The following is a 14,080-nucleotide window of genomic DNA, read 5'->3' as shown; positions in this document are numbered from 1 at the left end:
TGGTAGTCTAGGGCAATTTTAACCCCTGTTCAAAATCCTTAGGTATACCAAGGTAGCTAGTTAGGGCCAGGATCTGGGTCAGAAAAGTCTAAGGTGGCGTTTGGTTCCGCAATCCTGTGGAATCGGGTTTAGAATCATGTTTCTAGAGAATCATGAGTCTGTGGAATTAGGTTCTGAAGAATCATATTCCTAAAAAAAAACTGTTTGGTTACCTTGATTCTGGCAAGTGAATCTGTTAGAATCACCGTTTGGTTACCCTGATTCTGAAAGTGAATTTGACATGAAAACCCGATCGCTCGGAGGACTTTGGTGCTCTGCGGGATTGAAATTTGAAGGTTCCTAATCTGTAGGAAGTCTCCTCTGATCAATCTCTACTTCCTCTTCCTCCTCATCTTTCATTGCAGGAGCACTAAATGTCCGAGAAACCCAATTCAATTTGATCAATTTTGAAGAAAAAGGGACGAGCATTTGGGTTTCTGGAGAACCCACTAGAGAAACGGTTTGCAAATCTTGAAATAAAGCTCATTTTGAGATATTTCCAAATCTTGAAATAAACTAATGGGATGCCATTAATGGATTCAAGTTGGAGGCTTGAAACAGATAACGCAGGAAGTAAAACAAAAATACAAAACCAACAGAAGAAGAGATTTGTAGTTTTAGACTTCTAGTGTTCTATAACACCTGAGAGAAGCAAGAAACTGAGATGAAGAAGAGAAGCCTGAAACAGAAACCTTGTTCCACTGTTCGTCGGTGAGGGTTTCAAGTTTTGGTATCGGAAATAGGATGGAAGTGAGTCATTTCTGGCCGTGACTGAAACTGGGTCGAGGGTTTAAGAACTCTTGAAAATACCAAGCGATCAAACTACACCTTCATCTTCATCTTTGTAGAAGCCGAAAACACCAAGCGATTTCTAGTTGCAGAGAATCCTTGCGCAAGGTTCTTTCTTCGCTTCGACGGCTGTGACGGTTTTGATCGAATGCGATTTCACAAATTTTGTTTATTTATATCAACTCCACATTTGGGTGATTCTATTTGGAAACCACCACAAGAGGTGGTTTCCACAAAATCACCCATTTACCTTGAAAAGTAGAATTACCTGACTCGATGGAATCACGTGGATTCCGAATCACTTTCAAACCAAACACGATTTTAATTTTAGAATCATGATCCTATGGAAGCTGATTCCACAGGATTGCGGAACCAAACGCCACCTTATGTTTTCAGTTGGATTCTTCACACAACCGAAATTAAGGGAAGAACATTTGTATCCCAAATCATCGATAGCCGGTGCTAGCGACTATCAAAGCTCTGCTTTTACTTTCTTTATCTATATAAATGGTGGAGAAGTCCAGGAATCCTTAACCTGCAATTACTCTAGGTTGATTACCCTAGATAGATTCACTGTGGGCACTTCCAATCTTTAGATCTGTAGACATTAACAAAGTTACACTTGTTTAAACCCGGTACTCAAGGAGTTTGTTCTATTAACATAGGGGATATACTGTCACTCTTCATAGAAGAAGAGTACAAGAAGTATAGGCTTCTTGTTTTCTCTTCCAGAACTACATCATATTTAGTACTAGGTGGAGATTTCTCAAGTTCTTGGAGATGTAATTCCATTGTTACTTGTTTGCCTTCGAGTCTAGATCTTCTCCACCTTACTTGCCTTTTCACTCATCCACCCACACTGCCTTGCTGAGCCCTCATGTGATTGTGGTCCCACATTCATCCAGGGGGGGGGGCCCCGGGGGGGGGGGGAGGCTGGATTGAGAGGATCTTCACTTTTACCGTGTTCATTGACTTCGCAATCTATTGCTTGTCCGCGGGGTATAGCATGCATCTTTACATTAAATATCGGGGGTTTTTTTTTTTTTTTTTTTTTTTTTTTTTTTTTTTTTGGTTTTTGTTCCCATCAATCTTCCTTCAAATGTGTTATCATTGGCTCACACCGGCTGCAAAGTGCTAAATTTGTGCTTTGGATATCTTTCTAGCATGTATTCGCACTCGTAATTTGTAATTTACATCTTGCATAGGATTAATGATATCCTTTGGGTGTTTGGGCTAAAAATTAGAGTAGATTTTGGGGTAGTGCCCAATTTCTCTACAATAAACATCTAAAGCTTCCTTCAAATTGTTATTGCTTCAAGTTTTGACTTGGGGCGTCATTTGCGGGTTAGGTGGGAAATGGGTAGTGCCCAATTTCTCACACTTGTCCCTTTGATTCTGGCTTCCCTTCTTGGGGCTTGATTAAGGAACTTAGTCCTTATGTACATATAATGAACAAGAATGGGGACAATGGGTCCCTTTGATGAACGCCTCGACTGGGCAAGATGGGATTGATAGTGTTTTCATTCACAAAAAATCTATATGAAGTGGATGTAATGCAACTCATAACCAGGGAGATCCACTTATCATCAAAGCCAAATTGCGCAACTATTGCCTTAAAAAAATTTCCAAACTACTCTGTCGTGGCCTTCCTCATATCGAGTTTCATTCCCACGAACATTCTCTTGGATTTTTTTTGGGATTTGATATAATGGAGGAATTTGTGTGCCATGAAAACGTCATTTGAAATTAGTCGAGAAAGAATGAAAGTGGGCTAATAATTATATCTAAGACAGGTTGTAACCGGTTGGTAATTACCTTTGAAACTAGCTTTGCCACAACACAACCAAAGGGATTAGAAAGAATTGGTTAGGGGAATCTGGTAGTGGAACCTTTGGTATAAGGCCTGTGTATAGGCATTCATCCTTTCATCCATGCATCCTATCAAAAAAACTTGATTCACAAAGTTGATCATATTATTGCCTATATCTTCCCATAGTTTGTAGAAGAATAGGGTGGGGGGAGCCCATCTAGGTTGGGTGCTTTCAATGGCTTTGTTGCAAATTGAGTTGATTGGATCTCTCATTTGATGGTTTTCCCCCATAGTCTAGTATTTATTTCAACCGCTACCAAGGGTTGGATAGTTTGGATAACGCCTAATATGGAGATAGGATCAATTGGCGTAGCTTGGAAGGCTTCTAAAAAGTTGGCTATTAAGATATCTGCAATTTCATTTTAATTCGTTATCCAAACCCCAACAGGTTTTTTGAGTTTCATTATTTGATTTGCTTATCCTCTCTATAGGGTTGTAGCATGGAAGAACCTTGTGGTAGAATCCTCATCTTGGAGCCACGATATTCTAGAATTCTGTAGCCAAATCTATTCTTCCTTTGTTAACTCTTCTGCAAGTAAGTTGGCTAATATATCTACTTTTTCCTAAGACTACTATTTTGGTAATCTTTGTAAACTCTTGTTGGAGTAAGTTGGCTAACAACATGATTCCACTTGGTTAGCATAATGATGTTCCGTCAGGCTCTATAATCAAAAGCTAAGTTTTCCCTAGTTTCACCTACCTCACCAATTAATAACCAAACAAAAATTTTCTATAATTCAAAATTTGTCTTTTTATCAAATGGTTCCATCATAAATGTATGAACACTCATTATCTCAAAAATAGATGCACAAAACCTATGATCTGATGCCAATTGAAGCAACCAAGACTCAATCCAAAGAACCAGATAATTTAACAAATCACCCAACAACAAGATAAACCAATGATCTTGTGCAAATAAGTTGAAGACAATCACAAAGCAAATAACAAACACGAGAATGAAAGAGAAAGGAAGACAACACACATGATTTTGACTTGGTTCACTAGCCCAAAATGTTCGAGATTAGCTACATCAATAGGGAAGGATTCTACTATTTCAAATTCCAAAATAGTATAAGATTTGAGAATAGTATAATGTTACCTCAAATGGGTCACACTACCTCTCAAATGTCTATAAATAAACCTTTCTACGTTCAAGCTCTTGAATAAAACCTTTCAATCCAACCTTAATCTTCAATGAAATAACAATGGATAAAAGAACTCAAGAGAGAAATCCTTTTTCTTGCAAATCTCAAGAACAAGAAGACCCAAAAAACTCAATTCCATTTTGTTCAAAACCTCTTTTGGAATTCATTAGAAACTCTATTTTTCCCCACTCCTTCAACCTTTTCCAAGGCTCTCCTAATGATACCAAACACCTAACCCATTTTTAATACTAAGTGGGATCCACCAAGTTTAGAAAAAGGAAAAAAAGGAGACTATTTTACATCACTAGCTCAACATGCTCTCAACATGCATGAGCACTTATAAGTTAAGGAAATAGAAAAAGTTCCCTCAACACTCATACTCCAAAGAGTCAAGTCTTTCTCTTCCTAGGATAGGGTGCTCCACATTTTCTAACTTCCTCAAAGCTTCTTAGCTCAAAATCACATCAAGGAGATCCCAATGCCATCAACAACACTTTGAACAAAATGATCCACCCTTTTAGAAACCAATGAGCTAGGAATGGGAAAAATCATCGAATCAACCAGAGAGAGGTTAGGTTCCACCTAATGTCCCTACCAAAAAGGAATCCATTCACCATTACGAAGCACATAAATGTAGTTCTCCAAAACCTTCGAAGCAGCTCTACACAATCATTTCCACAACTTTGAATCTGCTTCACTTACCATTAAAAGCACACCTCTCCTAATGAAGATATGTTTGAGCATAAGGACTTTCACTCACAAGTTGTCTTGATGAAAAAAAATATTCCAAACTAGCTTCATGATGAAATCCTCATTCATGCGGGCCAATTTATGCATACCCAACCCCCCATCATCTTTGCTAAGGCACAGGGTCTTCCAATCACCAAATGGATCTTCTTTGAAGAAGAGGAATCCCCCCAAATGAAAGATCGAGCAAGCTTTTCCACTTCACTTACTATACCCCTTGGGATAATATTAATTTGCATTGTATAATATGTCATACTTATAAGGACTAACTTTGTGAGTGTAACCCTTTCTGTAAGAACGAGGGAGTTTGTCTTCTACCTAGCAAACTGATTTTTTATAGAAGCTACCACCTGATTAAACTTCCCTTTCTTAAATCTTCCACCCCAAATAGGAACTCTCAAATATTTGCCAAAACCATAGTTTCAATGGGCTAGAAGACATATCTGTTAATGATTATCTAGGGGAAGATTGTCTTATTGAGACGGAGAAAAATCCAGATAAAAGGTATTTTGATTGGGGGATTCTACCATTTTTTCTTTAAAAAAAAGGCCAATATTGAGGCCTGGACCAATATAGATATTGGGACCAACATTCAAAAGAAAAAACCTAAGACAGGGACTTACTTTTATCAAAATAAAAGTAAAAACAAAAAAATAGTAGAGAAAATGGATAAAAAAGATCTTTTTTATTTCACGATTCATGAAGAAATCAACCCGTGCAAATTGAGATCACCTTGCACGAGACACCTTGTTATATAAATATTATATCTTGTGGTAACCAATGATTATTGTTTATTATACATAACCTATTACCATACTTGATTATTCACAAATAGGTCATAAATAAAAATCTAGATTATGCCATAATAGTTGGTTTTGTAAACGTAGGTTGTATATTGGTTTTTTTTGTTAAGCGGAAGAACCAGTGATTAGTTTAGTAAAATAATGTCAAATGTGGCTAATCTTGTAGTTTTCCATCCACCGGATCAGATTGGAGGCCTTCCACCACCTTTATCTTCCATATCTTGCGCATTGTAGGTGCAAGTATGAACCAATTCAATTCAAGAACAGATCCAAAGTAGATACAATAAAAATTGAGAGAGAGAAAAATATACAAATTCACATTGGAGATTAAAAAAAGAAGAAGGATATCACTTTTAGGATAAAAAAGTTTAGTGTGTATACATTCTTTAAATTGATCGAATAAAAGAAATCTACGATTTTTTTGTTGCAGGAAGTACAAAAATCATTAGTTTCACAATCATGTTCATGAATCAAGTAGGGCAAAAGAAATTCAAAATCAATATCTAACGAATTGGATTATGGAATTGAGATTTGCCAAGCATTACCTCCAATTCCAACAATCGGTTGAATGGAATTTGTATAGCCATTTTTGCTGACTATCTAACCAATCAAGTACTAGAGAAGTAAAAAGAGAGTTTCTTGGATGGTGATCAAAAGGAAAACAATAATTGATCGATAGGAAACTTAGTTACGAAGTATGAGAAATCAACAAGAGCTCTTTATTTTCAGAAGAGTTAGAAAATAGATCAAATAGAGAAGGTAGAAACACGAATAGCAAGTTTATAATGAAACTGAATGTCTTAGTTCTCTTTTTCAAATTAGTGAATTGGTGGAGATGGAAGGGCTTATTGAATAGAGTTTTATAGTTCATCTTGTGATATTATTATATTTTACTGGATAAAACCAGACGGGATGACTTGAATGGTTACCACGAGTCTTTCTTAACTCTTTTTCGGAGGCAAAAAAAGAGAGCCCTACAATGCTAGGACTAATCAGTTATTTCGTTGATCGCCCCAAACATGCCAATATTAGCACTAATGGTGGATAAATGTAACTTGTTGTTCGAAAAACTATTCAAAGTTCCTAGAACTCTTGGTAAGGCTAGTTAGAAAACTCATTTGTGAGACTTGATTAATAATGTCTAATTGTGGATTTCGGATTTGTTGAAATTGAGGAACGGATAATTTTTTGCACTAAGCGGGAATCTAGAGTTTCACCCCACTTAAAAGAGGTCACCAGTAAAAAAAAAATCCTTCTTTTATATTACCTAGACTGTAAATGGATAGTCGAAATCCACCTCCGAATTCGTTTAAGGGTATCCATATTCGTAATTTTTCTTACCGGAAAATATCCGTATCCGTCTGCTAAACAACCGAATTCGGATTTGGATAATTGCTTATCGGATCGGATAATATCCGGATAAAATTTATCCGGATAGAGTAAAGTATTTAACATTTTTTTCTTTAAAAATGGATGATAATCGGATTTGGATACCAGTAATCGGATTGGGATGGCGGTATTCGGAAATCGGAAATTAGAAATTTATAATAATAAATATAAAAAAGTGACAATTATCAATCAATAATCGGATAGTTTATTGGATCGGATTATAATCGGATATCCGATAAAGTTTCGGATTCGAATTCGGATGCCTTCTCTAAATTTTTTCGGATTCGGATAGCGGATTTGCTAATCGGATTCTGATTTGGATACTGGTGTATCTAAGCCGAATCCGATCCGTTTACAGGTCTTTATTATTACCCTTCTTTAATATTATCCAATCATGCTAAATTAATCTTATTTTCTTTCTTGATACCCAAGTAAGCCTTTTTATCCTTATCGTCAGTTTCCTAGTCTGAATTGTACTGTACTCAATGTCTTGGTATTTCTAATTTATTTCTCATCCTCATCCCTATATAAACTCTTCTCAACCCTAAAACCTCCAGAGATGCATCATAACCTCCGAATCGTCTTCAACCTCCAACCGGATCCAATTTCTATTCTCTAATCGAAGAAAGATTAATCTTCCTGCAGGTGTTGGCGGCTACCATATCCAAATAGTGATCGATCTTCGGAAAGAATCTCCGTTCGTAATATATGGAATTGGCAATGGCAGCAGCAGCCGGTTGTACCAAAAAGACAAAAACGGCAGCAGAAGCAGCAACTGGAAATTGGGCTGATCTTCCGGAAGAGTTGTTAGACGGGATTGCAAAGCGCCTCACCCTCTATGCCGATCGTATTCGGTTACGAGCAGTCTGCGTTTCATGGCGATCAAGATTACCAGAGACTCCCAACCAACTCCCTCGCCAGTTCCCTCTTTTAATGATGTTTCCTTTTGATCCAAAACAAGGAGGAGGAGGAGCAAGAACCTATGAATTCTTCAGCATTGTCGAAAATAAATCCTATTTCGTCGAGTTCCCCTTGGAGATGAGTAATAAGAATTTTCTTCCTACATCCTGCCATGGTTGGCTGATTTTCGAAGAGAAGTCGTCCCTCGGCCTCTTCAATCCTTTCACCAAATCCCGCATAGAACTTCCATCCTTGAATGAATATTATTCTGGAGGAGGTGAAGCTCGTGTTGTTAAGGTAGTACTATCAGCAAACCCATCTTCCTCTGATTTCATGACAATTGTCTTGCTCCATTTTCCTTGTCGTCTGTTAATCTCCAAATTTGGAGATAAGAGATGGACTTTAATTGAAGATCCAGCTGAACATTTGGACATGTATCACGATGTCATATTCTACAAGCAACAAATCATTACACTAGGATTTGGCGGAGAAGTTGTGATAAGAGAAGTAGTACTAGTTGATGATGGTCATGGAAATCCTACCACTATTAAGACTAGTATTAAGCAGATACTGCGGCCGGCACCTCTTGATTTAGATGGTTACCTTCATTTGAAGGTTCTTGTTGAATCTGACAATGATGACTTGTTTGTTATCACTCAGTCGCACGACTTTAGTAGAATAGTGTGTGCAGTTCACAAGTTAGATTGGCAGAAGAACAGCAGCAGCAGCAGCAGAAGGAAATATAGATGATGCCGAGTGGTCTGAAGTGAATGGCTTAGGTGACCGTGTGTATTTTCCACGTCTGAGTCCACCTTCATATTTCTCAGCCCGTGACTTCCCTGAATGTAAAGGTAACTGTTTATATTTCCACGACAGTGATATTGATATTGGGGGTGTATTTACAATTTCTTGTGACTACACTCTTCCTCTGTTCGATTTGGCAGACAAGCAGTTTAAGCCATGGCCAGCCTATCCTCAAGGACTCTTTGATAAGAAACGTATCTGGATTACACCAAGCCCACTTTAATCTCTGTATATTGACAAAGGCTAGCTAGCTAGCTACAACTTTTTCTTCTTATATTCTATTAACACTGACTGAATCTTGCAAGGTAGTGAACTGGAGTTGTTCGATTTTTGTTGTCTTCGACCCAGTCTCTGATTTTTTTTTTTATTTCATCTTATGATTCGCGTGATGGTTGTATTATCAGATGATTTAGATCAGACTGACCAATTTATTTAGGCTGTGTTTTGGCATGATTTTCATAAATCAAACACCCAAGAAGTTTGATGATTCTTTGAATGAATTAGAGGTTCTAGATGTCTACCATTTAATTTGGTGGATTGAATCTGGATCCTCCAACAAATCTCTTAATTTTTTCCACATTTGCTGGCATAGCTGGATTTCAGTGAGGATCGTACTGAATTGAAGTTGAAACCCAATAGAAGCAAAAGAAACTAATCCAATAGATACTCAAAAATGATATTGGGCTTGCTCTGTTTCTTCACTGTTGAGATCGTTATTTGTTGCTGCATATCAATTTCATTCGGATGTGAAATTGATTTCTTCTTCTTTGTGCATTTGATTGTTAAACTGTTTAGAAAGGGAGGAAGAAAACGATTGAGTATTTTTCTATTAAGAGTGTTGATAAGTCATAGAAGAGCAAGGTCCTACAAGAAGTAAGCATTTTTGTCCTCTTTTATTGCATTTCTGCAAATTACTATAGTTTTGAGTTCTCAGTGAAGTGAAAAAGTTAATAATTTAGTTATTTTTCCATTCTTTCTAAGCATGTAGGTGAATACCACATTTCTTCAAGCATCTCTCCATATCAGAATTTAGTAGCTCTTCTTCTCTTCGTCCTTTGCTTTTCATCTGTAACAAAGGAATCAGTTCCAAGCTTTTCATTGGAGGTAAGGATTTTCTTTGAATAAATTAGAGGTTCTAAGAGCACTTACATTTATCTTGACTATAAAATGACTGTTGGTAGTGAAATTGCAAGCTGATTCCCTTAGGGCCTGTTTGGTTACATGAATCTAGGGATTGGAAATGAAAGGGAAATTCAAATCTATGGATTTTAAATCCATGGATTCATGGTTCAAAAATTAACCGTTTGGTTCTCTGGTAAAATGAAATTTGTGGACTCAACCTAAAAATTATTTGGTTAATATGCAAAATAAAATTTGTTGATTTATTTGAAAAACTGTTTGGTTACCTTGAATATGTGGATTTAAAACCTATTAATTTATCCTGAAAAACTATATGGTTACCTGAATCCATGGATTCCCAAAACATTGACTTTGTTAATTTGGTATATTTTATACATGAAAATAAAAAACATCAAAATAAGAAATATGTAAATTAACAAATTCAATTTTAAATTTGTCTCCATCTAAATTATCCCCATCATCAACTATCATAAATTGTGTCTTTATAATGCTTAGGTAATGCATATACGTCATGGGTTCTACATTATCAAAAATGAATTAGTCCTACTTGAAAAAAAAAAAATTAAAATTTTTTTTTTTTTTTTTTTTTTTTTTTTTTAGGAAAAAAAAAAAAAAAAAAAAAAAAAAAAAAGAAATACTTTTTTTTTTTTTTTTTTCCCCCCCCCCATTTTAAAAACGTTTTAAACCATTTTTTTTTTTTCCCAAAAAGAAAGGAGGGAAAAAAAACCCCCCCCCGGGGGGGGGGGGTAGTTTCTCACTTGCTAGTCTTTGATAGCTTAATAATCAGATCTTGGGTTTTGAAAAAGCTTCTTAGATGAAGCATAACTCACTTGACACATAATCGCATGAGGGTACCTTGTAACATTGATGATTTATGAGGGTTTAACCACTCATGTCTTGACTATCATGGAGTTTAGATTATATGATTGAACAATTAAAATGGAACAACTTTTATAATTCAACTAATAATTACATAAATAAATCTCAAGATTCAGCAAACTAACAACTATGTAAAAAAAAAATCTGGCACCTCTGTCCCTTTCTATTTCACTTTCCCTATACAAAATAAATGACAACTTAGGGCACATAAAAAAGACATAAATTTGTCTAAATGTTGGTTGACAAAAAAAAAGACATAAATTTCTATTAATGCTCAAGAAGCTACACTCTTTAACTTAGGGGACATAAAAAAGTATGTGGACAAAGTACGTCAAGATCATGAACTTACAAAACAAAACAAACACACCGAAAATCAACAAGTTTCTAGGTTTATTTGATCCAATGGCAACGAAAACATGCTCCTCCAATCAACTTCTCTTCGTCATCATAGTCTAAGAAAATTTGGGCTTCAATTTTGTTCATGAAATATGTCTTCACTGCGGTTCTTCGATGGACTTCAAGGCCAGGAACCACATTAAGTGCTTCTGTGAGCCTTTTCGACATAGTTGGGAGATAATTTGATTCCCCAAACATGTTGAATGCATTAGCCAACTGCTTGAAGGGACTTGCTATCTTAGCAACTGCAGCCTTGGCCTTCTTCTTCTTCTTACTCGAAGACCCCTTAGGAGCCTGTGATGCTGGCCTACCTCAAGGTGTGGACCTTTGACCACTCGGGGTTGGTTGAGCACTTCCCTCTCAATGAGTCCTTAATGTCATGTCAGCCAAGTCTATATATTGTCGAAGCCTATGTTAGCTGGGTGAGCCGCATCTTGACTTGTGGCATTTTAATTCCCAAACCATGCAAGCACCTCGTAGTGGATGGTAGGACTGGGGTGTCTTTCCATAACTTTTCTTTGGTTTTTTGCAAACTGTGTTGGTCTGAGATCGTTGTCGCCACCTTTCCCACATTTATGGTGGGTGACCAAGGTTTGTAGGAACAAGTGGGACTGGGGCTTCGACCACCTGGATGTGTCCCTTTCCTTTGGTTGTGTTGATTGGGATTCGGATTGTGATTCTGCATTCTAACAAAGATAAAAAGGAGCACGTAGATTAATAGATCAATTTTACAAAACAAATCTGAATGTGTTTCTACTGTAATCATTTAATAGACATATAACCTCACAAGATGAACCTTTGAACAACTACTTATACTTTACCAACCAAGATTCATACAATTAGTTTTATGCACATAAATACTCCAAAGTAAATAAATGAAATTATATTCTGTGTTTGTTGTTCTCTATTTTTTTGGTAGTGCTAATATTTGAACAAAATTCAGTTGATCTCCATTGGTCCTTACCTTTATCTCACAATGTGGGAGCTCTTCCCTTCCACTATGACTCCTCATCTTGTGGAACTTGGGACTAAAATCTTATTTCAGTTGAGAATTCTAACCGGAGTTTAAATTCTGGTTCATGAAGCTCCCCCAGTTGGGTGGATTCAATTAAAGCAAAGAATTCAACCAAAAAGGAATTAAACTAGAGAATCAATGTATAATTGTGTGCTTATCAGTTGCATGAACCTAGCTAGAAGAAATTCTAGCTTTTGTCTTCCTGAGTCATGAAAACCCACTCCTCCATTATCTTTCAATCAGCAATGGTGATCCTACGAAATCCAGTGTAGCTTAGATCTCTCCCCATCCAACCCCCAATAAAAACAAGTTGATGAATTTTTCAATTCATTATATATCTTTTGAGGAATCTTAAAATGAGAGTCCACATACTAGGGAAGGCAAGTAGCTACTGATTTGAGCATGACTTCCTTTCCAGCACGTGATAGGAGTCTACATTTCCAGCTTTGGATCTTCTTTGGTGAGATCAAGAACCTCCCTTGCATGAGACACCTTGTTATATAATATATTATATATTATGGTAACCAATGATTATTGTTTATTATACATAACCTATTACCATAATTGATTGTTCACAAACAAGTGATAAATATAAATATAGATTACGCTAAAGACAGCCTAAAATAAAGCTGAAGAAGATACCATAGTAGCGGGTTTTGTAAACCTAGGTTGTACATTGGTTTTTTCTATTAAGTGAAAGAACCAGTGGTTACTTTATTAAAATAAAACTCAAATGTGGCTAATCTAGTAGTTTTCCTTCCACGATCAGGTTGGAGGCCTTCCACCACCATCATCTTCCATATCTTGCACATTTTAGGCTTGCAAGTTTGAACCAACTCAATTCATTGTCCAAGAACAGATCCAAAGTGGATACAATAGAGAGAGATTAAAAAAAAGAAGGATATCACTTCTGCAAACAAAGATTAGGATAAAAACATGGTAAAACATTTTAGGGGAATTCGAATTTCGCCTGGTTCGATGAGTAGCGAACCAAAACACTCACTGAAAAGTGAGATTACTCAATCTTGCCGGAATATCGCTGGAAATTGCCAGAAAATGGTCGAACCAGAGAAATATCGATGATAATCACAGTCGAACTTGAGAAATATTGTGGGAGATGGCACTATTCACCCACTTGATTGTTCTGCTTCTCTTCTAATCATATTTGCTCGCCATTGCACCTCTTCGTGTTGAGGTCGTTGGTGAGGTCCAATCCAAGATGAGTGCCATGAGCCATCAACCTTTTGATATGAAAAATAAACCTTTCGGTGATGACCTGTCACACCCCACCCGCCGGTCTCGGTTACTCGCCAGACAACCCGTGGGAGTACTGATCCGTCACAGGATCCACGGTCTTATCCATCAATAATAATAAATGCAAGTAAAGATAATCATGAGCAATAATAAATTCAATAATTAAATAAAAGGATTACAGGAGTCCAAATACTCCAATAAAATAATCAAGGAAAGAATAAATGATCAAAAAGAATATGAGTTCAGTGGAAGCAATAAAAAAGAATTAAATGATCTTCTTTCTAGTTTCTTTATCTAAAGCTAGAAAATGTTCCTCATGTTTATCAAGAAAAGGGGTTCTCCAATTCTTCTCCAGACGATGGCCAAACTGCCTGACAACTTGTCTCCTCCGTCCGTCAATGGGTGCTATAAGCGCACTCCATGCACTCGCAAGAGCTCTCGCACAGGCTATCTCCATTTCCCACTGCCAATGCCACATCTTCTTCATATGAGAAGGCTCCTTCATGGGAAACCAATCCATCTTCCGGCGCATTTCCTCCATCTGTACAGGCTAATATAACATAAAAGAATAAAGGAATGAGTTCTAACGAACTCAGTAAGAACAACAATAATTCTCTTCCATATGTCAACTTCAATAGAAATGAATATATGATATGTATTAAGTGCAAAGTATGAATATCGCTAAGATCTAATTGTGCAAGTCTCTAACAGTTGACATGCTTTAAGATATACACCAGCCCTCCTCTGGGTATGTCTAGTCACTCTGATTCGGCAAGGATTGGCTACCTCTGTAGGGATCCTGGGTAAAAGGGTAAGTCCACACCTAGCTTTCAAACCATGGCTGGGGTTAAGTCAACACTCTCTCACCACCACCATTGGCATGAGTACTGGCGCATGTCGGGGTTTCTAA

At 36.9% G+C, this 14,080-nt stretch overlaps 1 protein-coding gene across 1 annotated transcript; it reads left to right on the top strand.

Moving 5' to 3' along the window:
• Positions 1-7,321: 7,321 nt before the first annotated feature.
• Positions 7,322-10,154, top strand: LOC149016205 (F-box/kelch-repeat protein At1g57790-like). Its single transcript, XM_089155899.1, has 3 exons — positions 7,322-8,533; positions 9,282-9,359; positions 9,468-10,154. Exon 1 carries the CDS (start codon positions 7,491-7,493, stop codon positions 8,430-8,432), a length of 942 nt encoding a protein of 313 aa, XP_089012025.1. The 5' UTR covers positions 7,322-7,490; the 3' UTR covers positions 8,433-8,533; positions 9,282-9,359; positions 9,468-10,154.
• Positions 10,155-14,080: the final 3,926 nt, after the last annotated feature.

The sequence above is a fragment of the Hakea prostrata genome, chromosome 5, assembly GCF_041222555.1.
Source record: "Hakea prostrata isolate BN-2017 chromosome 5, UWA_Hpros_2, whole genome shotgun sequence".
NCBI lineage: Eukaryota > Viridiplantae > Streptophyta > Magnoliopsida > Proteales > Proteaceae > Hakea > Hakea prostrata.
This window is presented reverse-complemented; position numbering and strand designations above follow the sequence as displayed.